The sequence below is a fragment of the Lytechinus variegatus genome, chromosome 12, assembly GCF_018143015.1.
Source record: "Lytechinus variegatus isolate NC3 chromosome 12, Lvar_3.0, whole genome shotgun sequence".
Taxonomy (NCBI): Eukaryota; Metazoa; Echinodermata; class Echinoidea; order Temnopleuroida; family Toxopneustidae; genus Lytechinus; species Lytechinus variegatus.
The window spans coordinates 1,566,620-1,585,725 of NC_054751.1; the positions used below are offsets into that span (position 1 = coordinate 1,566,620).

At 36.7% G+C, this 19,106-nt stretch overlaps 1 protein-coding gene across 1 annotated transcript in view; it reads left to right on the plus strand.

The window, feature by feature from the left end:
* LOC121425254 overlaps nucleotides 1-19,106 on the plus strand; it is a 38,218-nt gene that overhangs the window by 8,412 nt on the left and 10,700 nt on the right. The window contains exon 2 of the mRNA XM_041621273.1: nucleotides 14,176-14,990. Coding sequence (XP_041477207.1) covers nucleotides 14,176-14,990 — 815 coding nt within the window. The remainder of the gene's footprint in view (nucleotides 1-14,175; nucleotides 14,991-19,106) is intronic.

The window sequence follows — 19,106 nt, forward strand, 5'->3', positions numbered from 1 at the left end:
TTCAATGAAGCCTTGTTGCAAACCTATATTTTCTTGAACAAAATAGTCGAAATGATGTGTTGATTTTAGCGGATTTCGATTCATTGAATCTGACAATTTTCATCTAAATACTTGGAAGTAACATTGGTTGAGAGGAGGAGTATCCCGTTTTCTGAGTTTCTGCATGTATTGTATAGTTAAGATAAATTTACAATACATGAACTTCATCAAAATAGGACATAATAAAGTAATATGTAACAAGTTTATAACAGTTGAGGGATAACATAATTTAGACATAAATACATTATTGTAAGTGCAAGATATGATAATAAACACTGCAGATGCCAATTAAAAATAAGCTAAAGGTGATTCAGTTATAGTAGACGAAAAGATAAATGAATTGCTCTGGACAGTTCACTCTAAAAAATATTGGGTAAAAATGCTCCATGAGGGTAATTATGTGTCCCATCAACATTGGGCATTTTTATTTATCCAGTGTACTGGACAATATGCTTCCCGCATTTGGTAAAACACTTCCCCAAATTGGTTGGACACATAATTACCCTCGTGCTGGTTAAAATTTTACCCAATATTTTTTACAGTTTGCATAAATCCAATTGAGGCCGATAGTTATGAATGTGATAACAGGCATGTGCGAGAATTTTCTTTTCGAGTTAATGCCCCCTCTTGTGTAAAGTTTAATTGAGATTTCGCAAGCTTGTCTAATAACCAGACTGCTCTTCTTTTTATCACGTAGCTTTGTTATATTACTTAGTGTTACTTTGCTAGGAATACGAATACTTTCCCTTTTTCATACACACATTTGTTGGTAGTTACGTTTGCTCGTATGGCATGGGCCCTTTAAGCGCTTTGATAACAGACAAGCAAGTGAAACAATAATTAGGATGCTATTTGGGATCAATTTAAGAGTTGATTAACATGGCGGTGAGTGGGAGGGGGAAGGGGGGGGGGTGGGGGTTAAACAATCTTGCCCAGGCTCAGTCGTGGACGTCTCGCTCTGTCATGCTCATTCAAAGGTCATTGATTTTGAACAGTTAAGGAAGAATGAGACGTAAGAGAAAAATATGGAATAAATCCCTCGATCTTTTGTGGAAACTTGCTCTGGGCAAGTTTATCACACGGTACGAGGGACACAAACGGAGGCATTCCGTATATTGAAATTGTATCAATGATATGACTGGGAGAGACAGGTATAGAAAAGGGGGGAAAATTTAGAAAAAATGTATTAATCTGCCATTGATCTTTTCACACAGAGTGTGGATAAATATTTGCGTGGTATGCTTGTAACATGCTGCGAAGAAACAACAATCCGTGAAATTCAGATTATGAGTATAAGGTATATTCTTGCGTCAAAAGTTACTTTTTATTTGGTATCGAGATATCTGCAATTTGATCGCTAAAGATGATACGTTCATTTTGAAAAGATACCGCAAAGAGTATATATCTTTTTTTTTTACACTATTTCGTCTAAATTCCACTGTAAGATTACATATTTACCATGATTCCAATTCCGCATATCAAATCATAATTCTTAATTGTTTGTGAGGAGCCTTACCGTTAACGCGGCAACTTTGGGGAAAATTTCAGATTTCAACGAGAGTCGAAATATTAATGCTGACTATATTACTTTGAACTTCTGGTGAACCCAACTTGATTATTACCTTGTCATTTATTCATTATAAGTCCCACATTATAAGCACTTGCATGGCGATTAGCCAATAAGCTATATAGTACATTTACAATCTACCTGCAAACGAAGCTAATTAAAATCTACAGGCCACGTAATAGGAATAGGGTTTGGTCATTTGTTGTTATTTGTACAAATTTAGAGAGAAATGCTTCGGTATGCATGTTATCGTATTAAAATATCAAAATTTCTCTAATTCTTTTACTCATAAAGTGAAAATTTAATTTTAGCTCTTCGGTAAAATTATAAATTTTCAGGTACAATGATAATTGAGAATAGATGATTGAAATATATATACTGTAAAATGGTGTGTATTATTATGACGTAAACAGTTTAGAAAACGCGAGTATACATAAAAGATTCCTTTGTCTAACTTGTAAACATTTGAAATTGTTAAATTTTAATGATTTGTTTCAGAATGGAATGGGCAATCTGACTTTTAAAGTGTTTTATGATCAAAATAATTTTGAGAATAGGAGGAGAGAAAAGATACGTATTGGAGTAGACAATCTTGTAATCCAGATTTCATTAAAATTTCCTCATCAGTCAAATTTAATTCAAATTAAAATTTAATTTCAAATCCATAGTGACCACGGAACGTATGAACGTGTCTGATGTATCCATTCCATCATTCACTGTATATTACACATTTCCACAAAATGAACTTGAAAAGTAAAATGAGCTCACCTTCTAAAGATCAGAGAGATTATTTTATAGACATTTCTATTAAAATATATTCATTCATTCACCATGAACCACAACGATTGCATTTACAGAATTTACTATACAAGGCATGATGTAAAACTCCCACATGACGTTACGTTACGAAATAATGTTTTTCTACATATTCCAAATTTATTATTTCTAAATATTTGTTTCTACATTTTAACTCTTTGTATCATATATATATATAAATATTGATCGTAATAAAGTGCTGATGATTTGAAAATTTGAGTAAATAATAACTGAATTATAATTTGCTTGATTGTCTAAACTTTGAATGGTAAGGTATGTGTAATTTTGCACCTGTATTAAAAACCAACTTAACGTCAGAGTTGAGTCCCGTTTTAACCCAAATTAAGAAAAAAAAGGGGTATCAAAATTATTATGACCAAAAAAAGGCGGAATTAAAGCCGTTGAATTGAAAACGATGGCTGAGAAGGGTTGTTGTGATGGAGAATACCGTATGATGTGGTATGACGGGGAAAACGTCATAACAACCAGTATATTGTTTCTATAGGAGGACACAGACAACCATAGCGATAAACAAAGACTAGTAATGAAAACAGGATTGTGTAGAACGAATCCTGTCATATCACTGACAAGTAAAGGCAAGTAATCCCGATGGTATTGTTAAGTGCTACAACGTGTCTTCCGAAGACCTGAAACTTTTTTTTCTCATTCTCTTTCTTCTTTGGGTTTCCATGTAGGTCACGAGACAGAGAAGGCGGAGAGTAAAAGCGAGTAAATGGGAATGAATGGAAGAGTTGGAAGGAGAGATGGAGAAATTGTGAGAGAAGAAGAAGAAGAAGAGAGGGAGGGAGTTAGAGAGAAAGAATTAAATATGTCCGTGGGTGTGTGCTGTGTTTGTGAGTGTGCGTAGAGGGAGATCAAGTTAAGGTGTGCGTGTGTTTGTGTTTACTCTTACAACAAAAGGGAGAGTGGTTGATAAAAGATAAGGTTGTACACGACGTGCTTACATAAAAGTGATGTGGAATGAGTGTGTGTGTGTGGGAGGGAGAGGGTTTATTGGGCGGTGAAGGAAGCAGGGAGCTGCGGAGGGGAGGGGTGGGACAGAATTAAAGTGATGTTAAAAAGAAAAGGAATTCTTGCATTCCCATTATTCCTGTGGAGGTAGCAGACCGTGGATCCCCCGGGTCAAAACCAAGAAACCAAACCCTAGATTCTCTGAAAATATTTTACTCTTTTTAATTGACCCAAATCGTGCTTTAACCCCTTCTCAAAACAAACTTCTCTTCCCTTCTACTATATCTAGATCTTAGCTTTCTTCATCATCTACATTTAAAATACGTTTCCTCCACATTCTCTTCCTGCCTCTCCTGGTGAACAGCAGCCTTCTCTTCATGAACTTTCCCTTTTCATATTTTAAACCCATCTTCCAAATTCTCTTACCCATCTCACTTTCTTTCATTTTCTTTAGATTCCTATTGCCACCTCCCTCTCTCCTCCTCATGCTTGACACCGCTTTTACATCTGAAGGAAGAGCCGTGTCTCCGGTCCCCTGTCAACGAGTGTATTTAAAGCTGTTCTGGATATGTTTTAAGCGCGCAAAGTCTTCCTTTAGACATCATTCAACAAGGCGCCTTAAAGCACGGGGATGCTGTCACCACCGTGTGCTCACAATGGGCAAAGGATGAGGGAGAAAGCGGTTAAAAAGTGTGTGTGTATGTTGTTGGGATGCGTATTGTAGGTCAAAACTGGTATCAAAGTCAACCTATACAATCCGACGTTGCTTGCTGCTGCTCGCGCACTCATTCAAACACATTCGCCTGAGTTTGTGAACTACATCAATGCAACGCGATGGATTAAAACGTTAAAAGTGCTTCCTAAACACCAGACTTTAAAAGAAAGTTGCTGTATCATCGAAAATACAAAGTGGTAGGACAATAATTGAATCTCTTGAATGGGTTTATTCGTTGCCGAAAGTACCCCTTGCTATACTGGAGAAAGAAATAAGTTCGTATGTGCGAAAAGGGTGTGTGGGTATGTGTATTTGCGTTTGCGAAAGAGAGATATTACATTAATACAAGCAAAAGGTATAAACTACAGAATATGTTTCATAATTATAACATAATACTCCAGTGAAGAGGATCTGTTCAGACCAACTCTCATAACTGTAATTACCAAGGTAATGTAAGTCTAATATATTCGATAGTGTGTATATAGAATAGATTAAAGTAGAATATTCTGACAGATTGATTCGGTTATTGAAATACAACCCTTCCCTCAGTATTTTCCCTATCATTTACGAAAAAAAGGATTTATCGGAGAAAGCGACCCCATTCATACCGTCGTTAATGTGCGTCTTCTCTTTTCTTTTCCCTTTTTCATTTCAAAAGGGTGATCTTTTTGGGTCTCTCCGTTTTTACGCTTACCTCGAATCTGTTATGAAAAGGAGACCTTATATTCATGTGATTTCGGTAAGAATATATCACTCTATCGACTAGGTTTATCCAGATAATAGATTTTGGAAAGGTAAAGTATCCCAAAAATGTCGTTTGGGAAGATCTAAGCTTGGGCCAGTTTTTCATGATTGATGGTTTTCTTCTATAAAGGTAGCTTTATATTTACATTCCAAGCTGAATGAAGAGAATTGAAAACGAAATGTATCACTTATCATTATAAGGTGTAATTCATATATTTCTCTTTAAGAATATGGAGAAGGGAGGAATATGATTTCACATGACGAAAAGTAATTGAAAAAACGTAGGAATAGGAGGTGTAGATGATTAATAACATTTTGCTTAATTCACGAACTTTTAAGGAAATATAATTCAAAGTAGTTTTCTACTTTAGATTTATCATATGTTTTTTTTGTAATGGTTTTACATAGTAATATATGATAATGCATTATCCAGAAACAGTAATATTCTTTTCTTAGGACTTTACGTGATGTATACGTACATTGTAGATGCTCCCAGCTTAGCAATTCTTGATGATATTTTTCATGTTTTAGGGGAGGCATTGTCGTGTAGCAGAAGCAGCTTATGCGATAATGATAGCCTCAACAATCGCGCATCTCATGATTAGAATGATCACGCGTGTAATTCTAACAGTTTCACCGATGATGTGGTTGATATGAACTTGTTTCATAGTAAATGTGAAATCAATTTGATTTGATTTCTTTAAATTTTCCAATTGCAAATCGGAAATAGAAATTAATCAGCAAAAACATGAACTTAAAGTTGTAAATGGTAATATTGTCAATACATCTCTATCTACTGAAGATGAGTAAAAAGACTAATAAAAGACAATAGGAGCCCAACAAGACGTTCTGAATAGGGCTTCTGGATGGCATTGTCTTAGAATCAACTAAATGGACCGATGAGGGCTTTACTTTGATAAAATTTTCATGCCGTTTTCAACCCCCTACTTTGTTCCGGTTTTAACTTGGTCTGTTATTCCCAATATGATGATGGCGTTTCCTAAACGAGACACATAAGACAAGAGTCTGAGATAAATGTTGCCTATGCCAAACCTGGCGCCGAGCTTGTACTGAGCTGTCATACGGCCCGTCTCCGCTATGTTTACCCTCTGCTTCAAAATCCCATTCCTTCCCTCTCAAAACGGTCTAAGAGAATTATTAAAACAAACGGGTTTACTTACTTGATTCGAAAACTTGGAAGACTTTTTCTTCTTATGTTCTTGGTTCGATAAAGCTAAGCCTGGATGATATGCTGTACGCATCTGAGTGACGTTTGGCTAACATGAGCGATGTTCAGAAATGAAATTCTAATTGATTAAAACTTGTAACTCCAGATTGATAGAGCGGGGGTCTGTTGCATCTCCCAAAACAAGAAAAAAAAACCCACCAGCAACAGACTTTAACTTAATGTCATTGCTTCTCTATCAGGTCAAAGTTAATCTGCATTTGATTTGTTCATTTGCAATAATTTGGATCTATGTTTTCGTCGTTCTGGTCATTCAAGATTGCCAACGAAGGATACAGAGAGAGTATTGTTTTATTGATATTTCATAGGACATTTCCAGGTTGCAGAAATGCGTTTTTGAATAATTCGTAATTGGCATACCCGAAATACCTTCAAATTAATACTACAGAAAAATGTATCCGTCAAATCAACCAACCATCTAACAAGTCATCCATGTATCCTGCCAATAAAACTTACTGACAAACCAGCCAGCAAATCATATAACATTCATCCGAACATCCCCAAACCATCCGATCAACCAATCATATAACAAAGCGTCCGACAATCGAACCAACAAACTTTTCAACATCCAATCCAAGTAACAAACGAAGTAACTATCTTACCAACTAAGCAACCATCTAAAGAAACATCCAGCAAACGAACCAATCAACATCCAACTGATGATTTAACCCTGCAATAGTCAAACAACCAACCAACAGACCAACCAACCAGCCAGCCAACTTTCCAAAACAACCAACCATCTATTAAACGAACGGATAACACTACGAACTATTAATCCAACCATCAATCCTACTAATCAAACATCTATTTGTCAAAACAATCATGCAACCAACCTGTCACACAACCACCGAACCAGCCACCTAACCCAATCAACCAACCAACGAAGGACGGAACCAACCAACGAAGGACTGAACCAACCAACCAACCAACCAACCAACCAACCAACCAACCAACCAACCAACCAACCAACCGACCGACCGACCGACCGACCGACCAACCAACCAACCGACCGACCGACCGACCGACCCCATCTCTGTCGGTCTTAATTATTCATCTAACCTTAACCAACCAGCAACCCAACAACGAAACCAACTGACCATCCGTCTACCTACCATCTAACCATCTATCTTAATTATTCATATAACCATAACCAACCAGCAACCCAACAACAAAACCAACTAACCATCCGTCTATCTACCATCCAAACATCTATCTTAATCATATAACCATAACCAACCAGCAACCCAACAACAAAACCAACTGACCATCCGTCTACCATCCAAACATATATCTTAATTATTCATATAACCATAACCAACCAGCAACTCAACCACGAAACCAACTGACCATCCGTCTATCTACCATCCAAACATCTATCTTAATCATGTTAGTTATTCATATAACCATAACCAACCAGCAACTCAACCACGAAACCAACTGTCCATCCGTCTACCTACCATCTAACCATCTATCTTAAGTATTGATATAACCATAACCAACCAGCAACCCAACCACGTAACCAGCTGACCATCCGTCTGTCCACCAATCTGGCAATCCAACCAATCATCTAACGTGTCATTCAACTAAGTGTCCTACCAACAAATTAATAAATAAAACAGTCAGCATACCATCTCACCATCTTGCATGATCTACCCAACAAACATCTAACAATTTACCTAACCAACTATCCCAAGCATCGGGCACTCCATGGCATTAGCCAATCACGGAATCAGCCAATTAATCAATGAAAAAACATGACAATCCACCAAACTACTTTAGTACATGTGACCTATTACAAACGAATCAACTAATCAACCACCCGCTAACCACTTATCTAACGATGAGTTGAATTCACATTTCATTTAAACGGTTGTATATAGCGCAATACGTCTTTGAAAAGTTTTTGGAAGTGAATTCCTAGTTGTGTTGGCATAGTCAAACTTCTTGAAACTACAATGGATATTTTATCCTTAAAATGGAAACGGTAGCAGCACAATGTTTTGACATTAAAGAAATACTAAATTCCAGTTGAGAACACATTTGTAGGTGTGTGAAATATTTGCACGTTATTCATGAGATTGTGAAACGTGAAAATCCCCACCTAAAGTTTTTAGTAGATCTCTTGTTAGGGTCAATTTCGCTAATGATAGCCATTAGCAAGATATACCAAGATTGAAAATTGCTGCGACAGAAAAGGAACATACGATAAAATCAAATTAGGACTCTACCCATTGAGCGCCAACCCCAGATAAAATCTTACACCAATTGATATGCTTTTTGGGATAATAATTGATTCATTTGATCGCGCTGGTTAGAACGATTGAAAAAGAGGTTGTTTATGAACTCTCGGGGTCAACCTTGAGGTTGTGGATGATAGCTGTGATGGTTCCTGACACGTTACGATCCTGGTTCTGAAAGAGCAAGACCATTAATCGTTTTGTATCAATTAGTTTTATCTGATATGAGATAATGGTATAGTTCACGGTTAATTACTCGCACGATATGCTTATGCCACACAACATCATCATAACCATACTAATCATGGTTAATTTCAAGAGCACTCTATCAAAGTTTGATATTAATATTTCAGCTTTGTATCGCAACAATTGCAAAATTTAAAGGTCATTCTCCAGCTTTTCTCTAAAATTCAGATCGAAAGCAATTTCATTTTAAAAGTTGCGTTTTTTTGGCTGCTGATAGTTTCAATGGTGGCACAAAAGAGTGCATATTCTGCTGCAAAGACATGCCATATCAAATGATAAGGTTATTGCCCTACTTCACTGTTAACATACTTATGAATGGAATTATCTATATTTTATTGTAAAATACAAAGCCGTCCTTGCAATTACTGAAAGAGTCACAGTGGTTCGATTGCTGTATACACACAATACAGCAATCGGAGGAAATGCCTTAACTCTCTGAGGGTATCTATTTCTTTGAAGAAATGGAAGCATGAAGGAAGATAATGACTATAAAGAACACTTACCAACTTAAGTACCAAGAAAGAGCCTGATCTATTTAAGTATCATTTCCAAGGAATTTACTGTTTAACCCGTTGACTACTGCAACCTTTTCGTTCCTGAACAAAGCCTATGGGAATAACATAATTCAGTAGGTAATGGGTTAATTTGGCATTCTTTCTTATTTTGGCTTTTCTTTCGAAAGCTGACAACATAAAATAGTAAATGAACATGATGAAATAGATAAGTGTAATTAATATTCATATATGTTAAAAGCCTATCATTTTTTTTAAATTAATACTGAATTCCAACACTGCCTTATCATGAATTTTATGAAGTGATATGATTTTCTACTATTCTGTAATAATTGAACTATTGTACATGCAGTTTAATTGAAATTCGATAACCATTAAATGAATATTGTTTCACGAAACGTGGTCAAGACATCGATTCGTACGCGTGTGAGACTAAAAAAAGAAGAGATGTTTATTGACTTCTGCTGAAAAGTGTCAACAAGGTTTTTCGTTGTAAATTTGTCGTGAGTAACCCCCCCCGAGATACATAACCAGAAATAATAAGATCATTAAGAAGTCATTTACCCTATAATCAAGTATGATCCCTCTCAGTTACTTGCTAAATGGGCTTGAGTGACTCTGATCTTCCAGAATAAAAGCAGTTCGGTACCACAAAGGCAACCTGAAATTTGTTTGTCATCGACAGAGCGTCCATACCAATTTTTTTACAAAAAAAAATGTGTGTGGATTTACTCTAGGATTTAGCTTTTCCACAGTGCTCCCAGTTGAATTCGCTGATAGTTATTTTAAATCGATCACTTTAAATCATCTCGTTGACTAAACAGAGGAGCAAGACGTCGAAATTTGTTTATAAAAATATATTACCCTGATTAGAAACCATGGTTTCTATGATACGATTACGTTTAGCCATAACTGTCACACTTTCGTCCGAGATGGTAATTAGCGAGATAGTGGACACTGATTATTCTTCCTTCAGTTACCAGAAATCAATTCCACTTGAAAATTGATTTCTCCTAATTATTCCTTCCTAGATGAAAATTTACAGAGATCCAAACGTCTCTTTTAGATTACATAATTATATTGGAATCCATTTCGTTTTTGGCATAGCAAGATTTGGTAGCTGTGTCGAAAAAATCGTCATCTAACAAATCTGGGTTGAGATTATAAACTTGTATGGACAAGGTCGGGTCTTAAATTCGAAAGTCGGTACATATGCTGGGTTTCCTCGACTTTTTTCATGCGTGAAAGTATATGGAAGCGGATGAACCGCTTAGGTTATATCCAGCTTTCCTAAATAACAATAAACCAGTTTGCTAAGTAGCCCAATTCGCACTCTTAATTATCCCGTTGCGCTTATCAAAAAGCTATATATATTGTTAAGATTTATAGAAAGCAAGTCTCCCCGATGTATACCATCCAGGAACATGATGAAAATCCTTTTCAAGGACCAGAGCCCGGAACCTTAATGCTTAGCAATCGTCGTACAAGATTCTTTTACGATTGATTGCATTGGCTACAATGTACAATTGATCGTACAAATCAAGCCTACGAGAAATTGATATTCTTTGAGTTACTGGACCCTGAAAAATCAACAACCTTTTTTTACACGAAAACAACACATTAAGCCCTATAAAACACAAGCCTGCAACTCATTTACATGATCATAACCAAGGATACTGCCATCATGGAACCCATTACTTCTGCTCTGAAAAACACTTTGAAACATAATAGATCAAACCTTATCAACTTTTTCTTTTAAGTTTCACTTAAGCCATTGTGAGACCTTCAGGTTCACCTTGTACGGTTGTACAAGAAAAGTGACAAAATCGTGTCTTTCGGGCAGGATTATTTCTGTATTCTGAAATCCGATCCGATCCTCTGATACATCTAGAAGCATGGGATTAAAAAGTGAATCACAACAACATTGCTCAGTAAATAAGAGTTATGTTATATTATAGTCATGGGGATGTTAACGTCTTCTACTGACGCATGGCCTGTTCTTAGCATCATGCATCATGTTTCTCGGGATGTTTTTTTAAATTCATGAAAGAGCTCGAACAAAAACTATCAAAACGATCTCTCACTCCATCCAAGATTCATTATCTAGAGACCTTCTTTCCTTATCACTAAGTAAGTAAAATTTTACCACTGGGTCGAAGTACGAAGAACTAAAAACCCGTCTATTACACGGATGCAAATAAAATGTATAAGCTCCAGCGGGTCCAGCTTAGGACTTTAATAGAGTTCAAGCCAGTGAGCTGATTCTAATGACACTGTTCAAGACCCATGACCTCCAAAGCTTTCGGAATTAATTTATTTGGTGTCTTTCTTCCAGTATACATCAAGTTATCATATTAAGTGAATGCTTAACTCGCACTAAATATAGTTCCCAAATCTCAGTTTCGACTGTAGCAGTATAATGGAATAATAGCGTCTAATTCCATGTGAATCCGTCTACGTGTAAAGTAAGATTATTCAATCTGTTCCATGATTACTGACATACGCAACCGATGGTCATATTGTTACTGATGCGTTGCGTGGCGTTGCATTACGTAAACACCCACTGTCCGGGAAGTCTTTCGAGGTAGTTCCCACAACCACTACGTAGACGCTTTTTTGAGCTTTGAGAATCTGCCAAAAGCCCTTCATGACAAAGCGGCCTTTGGCAAGGCTCGGTGATTAAAAAACAGCAGTGTCGCCCTGGACTCTGAACAAACGTCATGTTTGTAATTGATTTTTCGCCAGCTCAGAATTTTACGACGATCAGCTCTCCAAGTTCACCAATATTCGACAATGAGCTCTAAACTGTTCATTGCGATTTGACGGGCATTTTCAGTAGATTTACTATGTTATAGAATCCGTCCCCTTTGCAATTTCGAAAACTCGCTATATTCAAATCAAGTTACGACATCTAACATCTATGGAAAACCCCTTGATGAGTAGGGTCTTGTCAAGGTCTCCTAAATTATTACCATTATCCCAGTGCCATAAAATAATCGATAGCACAGTACATATCAGTATTAAGTTCAGTGCATCAGGTGATATGAACTCGAGAGAGCGATGGAATATGGGCACCCACAAGGGTCTTTCTTTAGCATACAGAATGTCAGCTTTTGGACCTGAAATCATGCATGCCATTGTACTATAGGTAATACAGCTAAACCCAACCATGTAATCGCTGGGTCCACAAGAAAAAAACCGAGACCACAGATGATTGAATCGCTTTGGAATAAGAACCCATACGAGAAAATCCGACCTAGCCGTTCTATACTGCTGGACACGAAATGGCCAATGACATATTATTAAGCCAAAGTAATTTCAAGAATCTGATACAATGTTCCTGGAATTAATCGTGTTTGCGTTTTGAAAGAGGGAATCTACTTCTCTTTAAAGTAAATGAATAATTTCGTGGCATTAAAAAAAGTTTATAATTTTCTTAATGTTTGTGTTTCGACCTTTTCCGACTTCAAATTTTAAGAGAAGGTGAAGGTTAGTTTTGTTTAGGCTTAAATTGGTTAATGTGGTCAATGAAATCTCCGTGTACATTCCGCATGGGCAGTTCTAATTATGTCATGTCATCTGCGATTAAGTCTCAAACGATTGCATTTGTTTATTGAACCCATTCTTCAATATTATGTGGCATGCAGATTTAAGTCATTCATTCAAAGAATAAAGCTGTGAATTGGTGACATTTAGCTGAACCGTAATAAACGCTATTATCCTAGTGGGATTGTCATATTAAAAACGAAGACAGCGCACCTTGCAGACGCAATTATGAACAATAGACTTTATGCATAGGAAGTCATGATATCATCGCGCCCTCCCGCAGAGTATATAGTAATACGTGTGAACGGAGTTGTCAGAGATGCGCCAGCTGCATATCACAAAGGCATGCAAGGCAACGGCTTCATCCTCAAAGATGGCTTCTTGAAGACGTCAATGCATAAGGTCTATAGTTAATGACATACCTTCAGAATACACCGACAAAACAATGGTGAGAAATAAGAGACATGAGTCAATCCAACAAGAACGGGGTGGAAGGTTAGATCAACGGCAAAGTGGGTCAAGAAATTCGGTAAAGAATCCTTTCTTGGACAACTTGACCTTGGCTCAAAGCGGTTGAAATCAATCAATTCCTACATGATAATGGCCAATATTCATCATCAACCGGTCACGAACCAATCAGAATCTTTATTCAAAATTATTTGGAATCCATTGCAAGCCTTTGTGTAATGGACCGGGGTACAGAGGTCCTGGTCCAGTTCGAGTCATAATGGTTAATGACTATTGAAAGAACAATTCTGATTGGTTCCAAGTCAGTCTACTGAGCAAATTGCGGATGCAACGATCGTTCTGACAGGCCATTTCATTTAGCCGATTAATCGCTAAACTTTGTGTTACTGGGCCCTGGTCAGGATTTCAGGACTCCCTTGTGGAAGTGTGGACCACATATTGTACCAAATCTTTATCTGGAGAGAGAGAGGGTTGTCCTTTCGGCCAGGGAAGGTATGGGGACTATGGGCACCTGATTATACTTTGGACACTAATTACTAATTCAAGGTCAACCGAAGAACATAAAGCAGACATCTCTCTTGTACCCTGTGGATTATCATAGATATACCTCAGAGATGATGTTCTAAGGTTTAACTTAACCTGCGCTGCCTACCGGAAACAGGTGTTTCCTGTGAAAAGCCGACTGGAAGTAAACAATGCGTAGCCAATGCGTTAATACTAATACCATCAATTAAGAAAGTTACTTCGAAATACAGATACATTACACAAATTAAGCATTCTATTTTTGTCCTAGTCTTTGAGTCTTTGGACCTCTATTTTCCTACTCTTAAGTCTACCAACTTGCTTTACTAAATAGTCCCAACATGTAATAATTGGGAAACCCAAAGTTGATGATAATTAAGTAGGCCTACATTGGATAGATTTCACATTTTACAATTCTTGGGTTGTATTTTGACCTCGTTTCAGTCCTGGGTTGATTTCCCACATTCATAGCTTTAGACAATTTGGTCATGTGGTACTTCGCAAAATTCTTGACAGTATTTCTATTTCTGTTTTTTTTCTGACAGGATCTCGTTCATCGGGTCGCAAGACGTTCGAGTTTGAAATCAGAGGGATATTGGATCGTGAAACCATCGTGTCTGCTGAGATAGTTCTTTACAAACGCCAATCAAGAACATCGTCTTGGGAACCTATACCATCAGAAGACAAACGAGCCATTATTGAAGTCTACCACGTGTACAGATTAGAGAGGAAAGGTGACGTGAGGAGACGAAAGACCCTTGTCGATCAGAGAATAATCCACTTGTCATATTCAGGATTATTACAATTTAACGTCACATCGGCGTTCTTAAACAAAGCACAAAGTGCAAGACTAAGTAGTGACAACACGAGTGTCATGACGAGAACATTCGAAGTCAAAGTCAGAGCGCGAAGCGCACTCATTAAAAGAATGGTGCGGTTTATTAAATTTCCCGCCGATAACAGGCCGGAAAAGCAGCCCCTTTTGGTGCTGTATCTTAATGACAATATGATACAGAGGCGGGACATTGCAATGCCTCTTGGGACAGAAGGTGTGGTGGCACCCCGGAGGTCAACCAGGAACAGACTCGCAACACATTCAGCTTTTACTGCATCAAACAGATTAGAGACGCGGTTACAAAACAGCATAGAATTAGAGAGGCGGTTGGAAGTAGCCGCCGCGGTAGAGGAAAACTCTAGGACTGATAACAGCGGAGTGGGTAGGGAGCATAAGGCTTTAAGGAGGGAAACGGAGGGCGAGAATCGGGCTTCGGGGAGACCCGGGAGGACCAAATGTCAGCTGGAACAGTATGAAGTCAATTTTGAAGATATCGGGTGGACAACGTGGATCGTAGCTCTCGAAGTAAGTAATCTTTATGAATATTTCCTGGAGTGTCTATTATATATACATTTTCAGGTGATTTATTCATTAATTTGTGTTCATTTATTTCCGTATAATGTTTTAACACTTTTTATAGTTGTAAAACGACAGTTTTAATGATTATTTTTGATAAATTCTGATTTGTTTGAAAATTAATAAATCAAGTCATTAATTTCTTTTATTTTTTTATTATGACATATATTTTTCAAATAATTCATTCATTCGTAATTGCAGGAACGTACCCAAAATACATGATCCGAGACTTGTATTTCCATAATTGAATTGGAATAGTTGCTTTCTTAATTGCTTTTTCACGGGGACTTCACGCATGATAGAATTTGTTGGTCCGGCATAATTGGTGGTGCATGAGAAGCTTTTTTAAAACAGGCAGACTAAAATAAGGATAATAGGCAGGAAAAATAACAGTATTCTTAACCATGACCTTCCGTAATTGTTAAAGGACAGGCGATGCAAGAATATGATACTAGTACAAAAGTTCACTTCAAATATTTCGAGGTCATTTTTAAAGTTAATGAAAATAGAGAGTGAGCACAGTGAAACGATTTGGTTAACCTGGTTTTGGTCACCTTTATGAATTCATTGGTCAGAAATCATTTGTTTCTTACTTGTACAACGTAAAGAGTTGATTCATACAAAAATCCCGATTTTTCTTTGATTTGGCGAGGGAGGGGGTAGTCTTGGTAATCATAACGACCACATCATGGTGATTTTATAAAAGCAAACCATAAAAATAACATATACACGTTACGTATTAAGTCTGCGAGTTATTTACTTTGTTGAACATTTTATTCATTTTAACTCTGAGAAATGCGATGACAACCTTGTGACACTTTTTTTTTCATTATCATTTTAAGTATTCGGCCCTATAATCATCATTATTATTATCACTGCTATTATTATCATTATTATTATTATTATATTTTTATAATTCTTTCTACTATTTATTATACTTTTGAACATGAAAAGGATGCAGTACATTAGAAAATATGGAAATAAGGTAAAAGAACGAGATACATTAGATCACTTATTGATCTATGCCGTTTATATGTGTCCCATCTATAAATGAATATGAATTGTACATAACCCCTCCCCTGAGGGGTGAACAAGCCGGAACTTTAAATGGAATATAATCTTGGAATGACTATAGTTATAGGTCCAGTTGGTAAGACATTCAATCAATTAGATGCAAACTGCCAAAGGGAATCGTGTAGATATAACTTTTGAATAAAAAAGGACCAGATTTCCTTTGAGGTCAGCAGTCTCAAACTCTAAAGCCCTATCTGTATACTAGTGCCATTATAAAGGGATACTCGTATACAGAAAACCTCGAGAATGTTACGAATGCATCAGGAAATAAATTACCAGTTCTATTTTGTGTCATAGTATGTGAAGAGCAGAGTACAATAGTTGCTTTTATAATAAAGGGGCAAAGTGGACTAGTTTTTAACGTATAGTCTAACGATCATCAAGGTTAATTATATATATATATATATATATATATATAGCTGTTGAAGTGTAAATTCTTGAGAACTTGAAATGTCAAATGACAGTTTTTATCTTTTCACGCGTTTCAGGTGGCTCGTGAAATCGTAAAAATCACTGACCATTAACAAGTCTGTTTGCCTTTAAACAGGGAAAAATTGTGTGCTTCCAATTTGTTATAACTAAAACCGTCCGCGCGTAACTGATGAAAACTCAAGATGAATTAAAATCGTATATCATGAACAAAAATATACAATACATAAAATAACAGAATACCCCTTTATTTGAAATAAACTTTCACTCCTGTTTTGAGGATTCCAGAAAAGTGCTTCGAGGGGGTGGAAGGTTGTCGCCTTTGGGCCTTTGTTAGCTCTGCGTAGTCATTTGGTGGAAGCACCAAATACCAAGGCTTTTCCAAATCTTCTCATAATATTTAGCATGATTGAGTAAGCTCAAAATGGCCATTTAACGGCCCTCTAATCAAAACATGGATAAGGATAAGAACACTCGGCGTTTGCGCTGATTGTTTTAAGCCTTACCGTTTTTCACTGGCGCAAAGGTGTTTACCAAATAACCCTTCGAGCAATTTTAAAGTCTTAAGATTTGCAGGAGCGGAAGAAGAGTCCGGATAAATCGGGTCAAAACAATGACTGACAGTAGTTCTGTTGAACTATGCTGGCAGTTCATTGATTGCATTTAATCGAATGATTTTTACAGTTTCTGAAGGAAAGTGGTAAGGTCTTGGTCGAATCATCATGGGCAGATAATTCTTGAAATAACCAGAGAATCAATTACTACCAAAACGGCGTCAATAAACAAATTCTTTCTCTTTTCATGTTTGAAAATAGACCTCCAAATTGTCCTGAAGATTGCAGTGCGAATCAGATGTTATGTACCTATTGATGAATGTGAGAAACACAAAATAAAGTTCCGCGGATCTAAGTGTGTACAAGTATGCATCTGATAACGTGTGATGTTACCCTTATCATGCCGTTATCTGGGTTCATAGCGGTTAAAAAAACCATGATCTCATTACGAACAGTTAAATACGAACCCATTTGACTGCAGAGCTCATCCGATTGATCAGGAGTCCCATCCTTGCTAATCTTGTGTCTAAAAACCAATTATCTTTGGTGAAATTTCGAGACCATATTTTTATTGCTACGAGGCACGCACCTTCACAATCGGGCCTATGCGCGTAAAACCGCGGAGATCGCTAACAAAGGGATCTGATCCGCAAATTGGATAGGGCATTGTTTAACGATAAAGAATTTGGCGCTGTGTATAGAGAGGAGTGTATCACTTTGATGATGCCTGAAACCAGTCATTCGCTATGGGTGATGGCTTCCAGTCAAGAACATGACCCAGCCCACATAACCTGAGGGTTTTTATCCTATACATCGGCAACAAAAGCACAAGAAGATTAAATCACACATCACAGCAATGCATGGTAGTTGCGCTAGCTACCTTAACCACGCGGGTAATTTACTTGATTTTATAACGTCATTAGTAAAGCGTAAACATCGCTATTAATCCTTAAATTGGCCATTCATCCTATGTTGAACTTCCAAGGAAAAGAGATGGTTTGAGATAGCCACGCGTTCAATGCTCTAAGCTTTCCATATCAATTAAAGTCAGAAGGCTTATTACAAACGTCATTTTCAGTATAAAATGATACTTCCAAATCATGAGGGAAAAAAACTAAATAAGCATGAAAAAAGACAAAAAATATGATTCGAAATCTACATGATAACAAAAAAAAAAAATGCTGCATGAATTTTGTTGCTGGTATAGTCGCAGCAAAATGTTTTTTTACCAAGACTTAACTTTTTATGGTAGGCCTAATAATAATAGGCCTTTGTATAGCACATATTTCGATTAAGACTACTACAATCCCCAAAACATTCCGAAGTCGATTTTAGTACGATGAATTGTATTGAAGAAGCAATTTTCTCATCTTCATAATTTTGTTATTTAATGACTGTTAACGATTTAAATTCGTACTCGTACAAATGCACGTATGTACATTACTTTTCCCCCCAAAAAATCTTAACGTTTCCGTATTCTCCAGATTGTTACAATATTTCGTGTTTAATGAGCATGGTTTTTAATAAAATTGAATCGAAAATGCGTTCGAATGCATCAGCATGTGGCAAAATATCTTGAAATAAGGCCCGTTCCGTGTATGTAAAATTCGTCAGGTATATCATACCAGCAGTTGAATTTTGTAGTTTTGTAATTGTAATTACTGTCAATCTATTCATTTCATTCCTACAATTTATCAATAAATGTATCTATTCATTAATGTTTATTGATAAGATCTTTACACTCTCTAAAAAGAATTCAAGTTCAATTTCGAATTTATTCAAACCAATCAAGAAACAAAAGACATATTACATAGTTTAACAAAAAAATATAATACATGATAGGTTTGGGACCCCATAGAAGCAGAGCTTGTGAGAGGGGCCCCTTATAAAGTACATAATTGAGTAAAATCTACTCAATATTGGGTACAAAGGGAACAGCATGTTTCTTCAGTAATTTTTCCTCCATATTGGGCAAAATGCATGTTAAATTTCAAATCAACATTGGGTA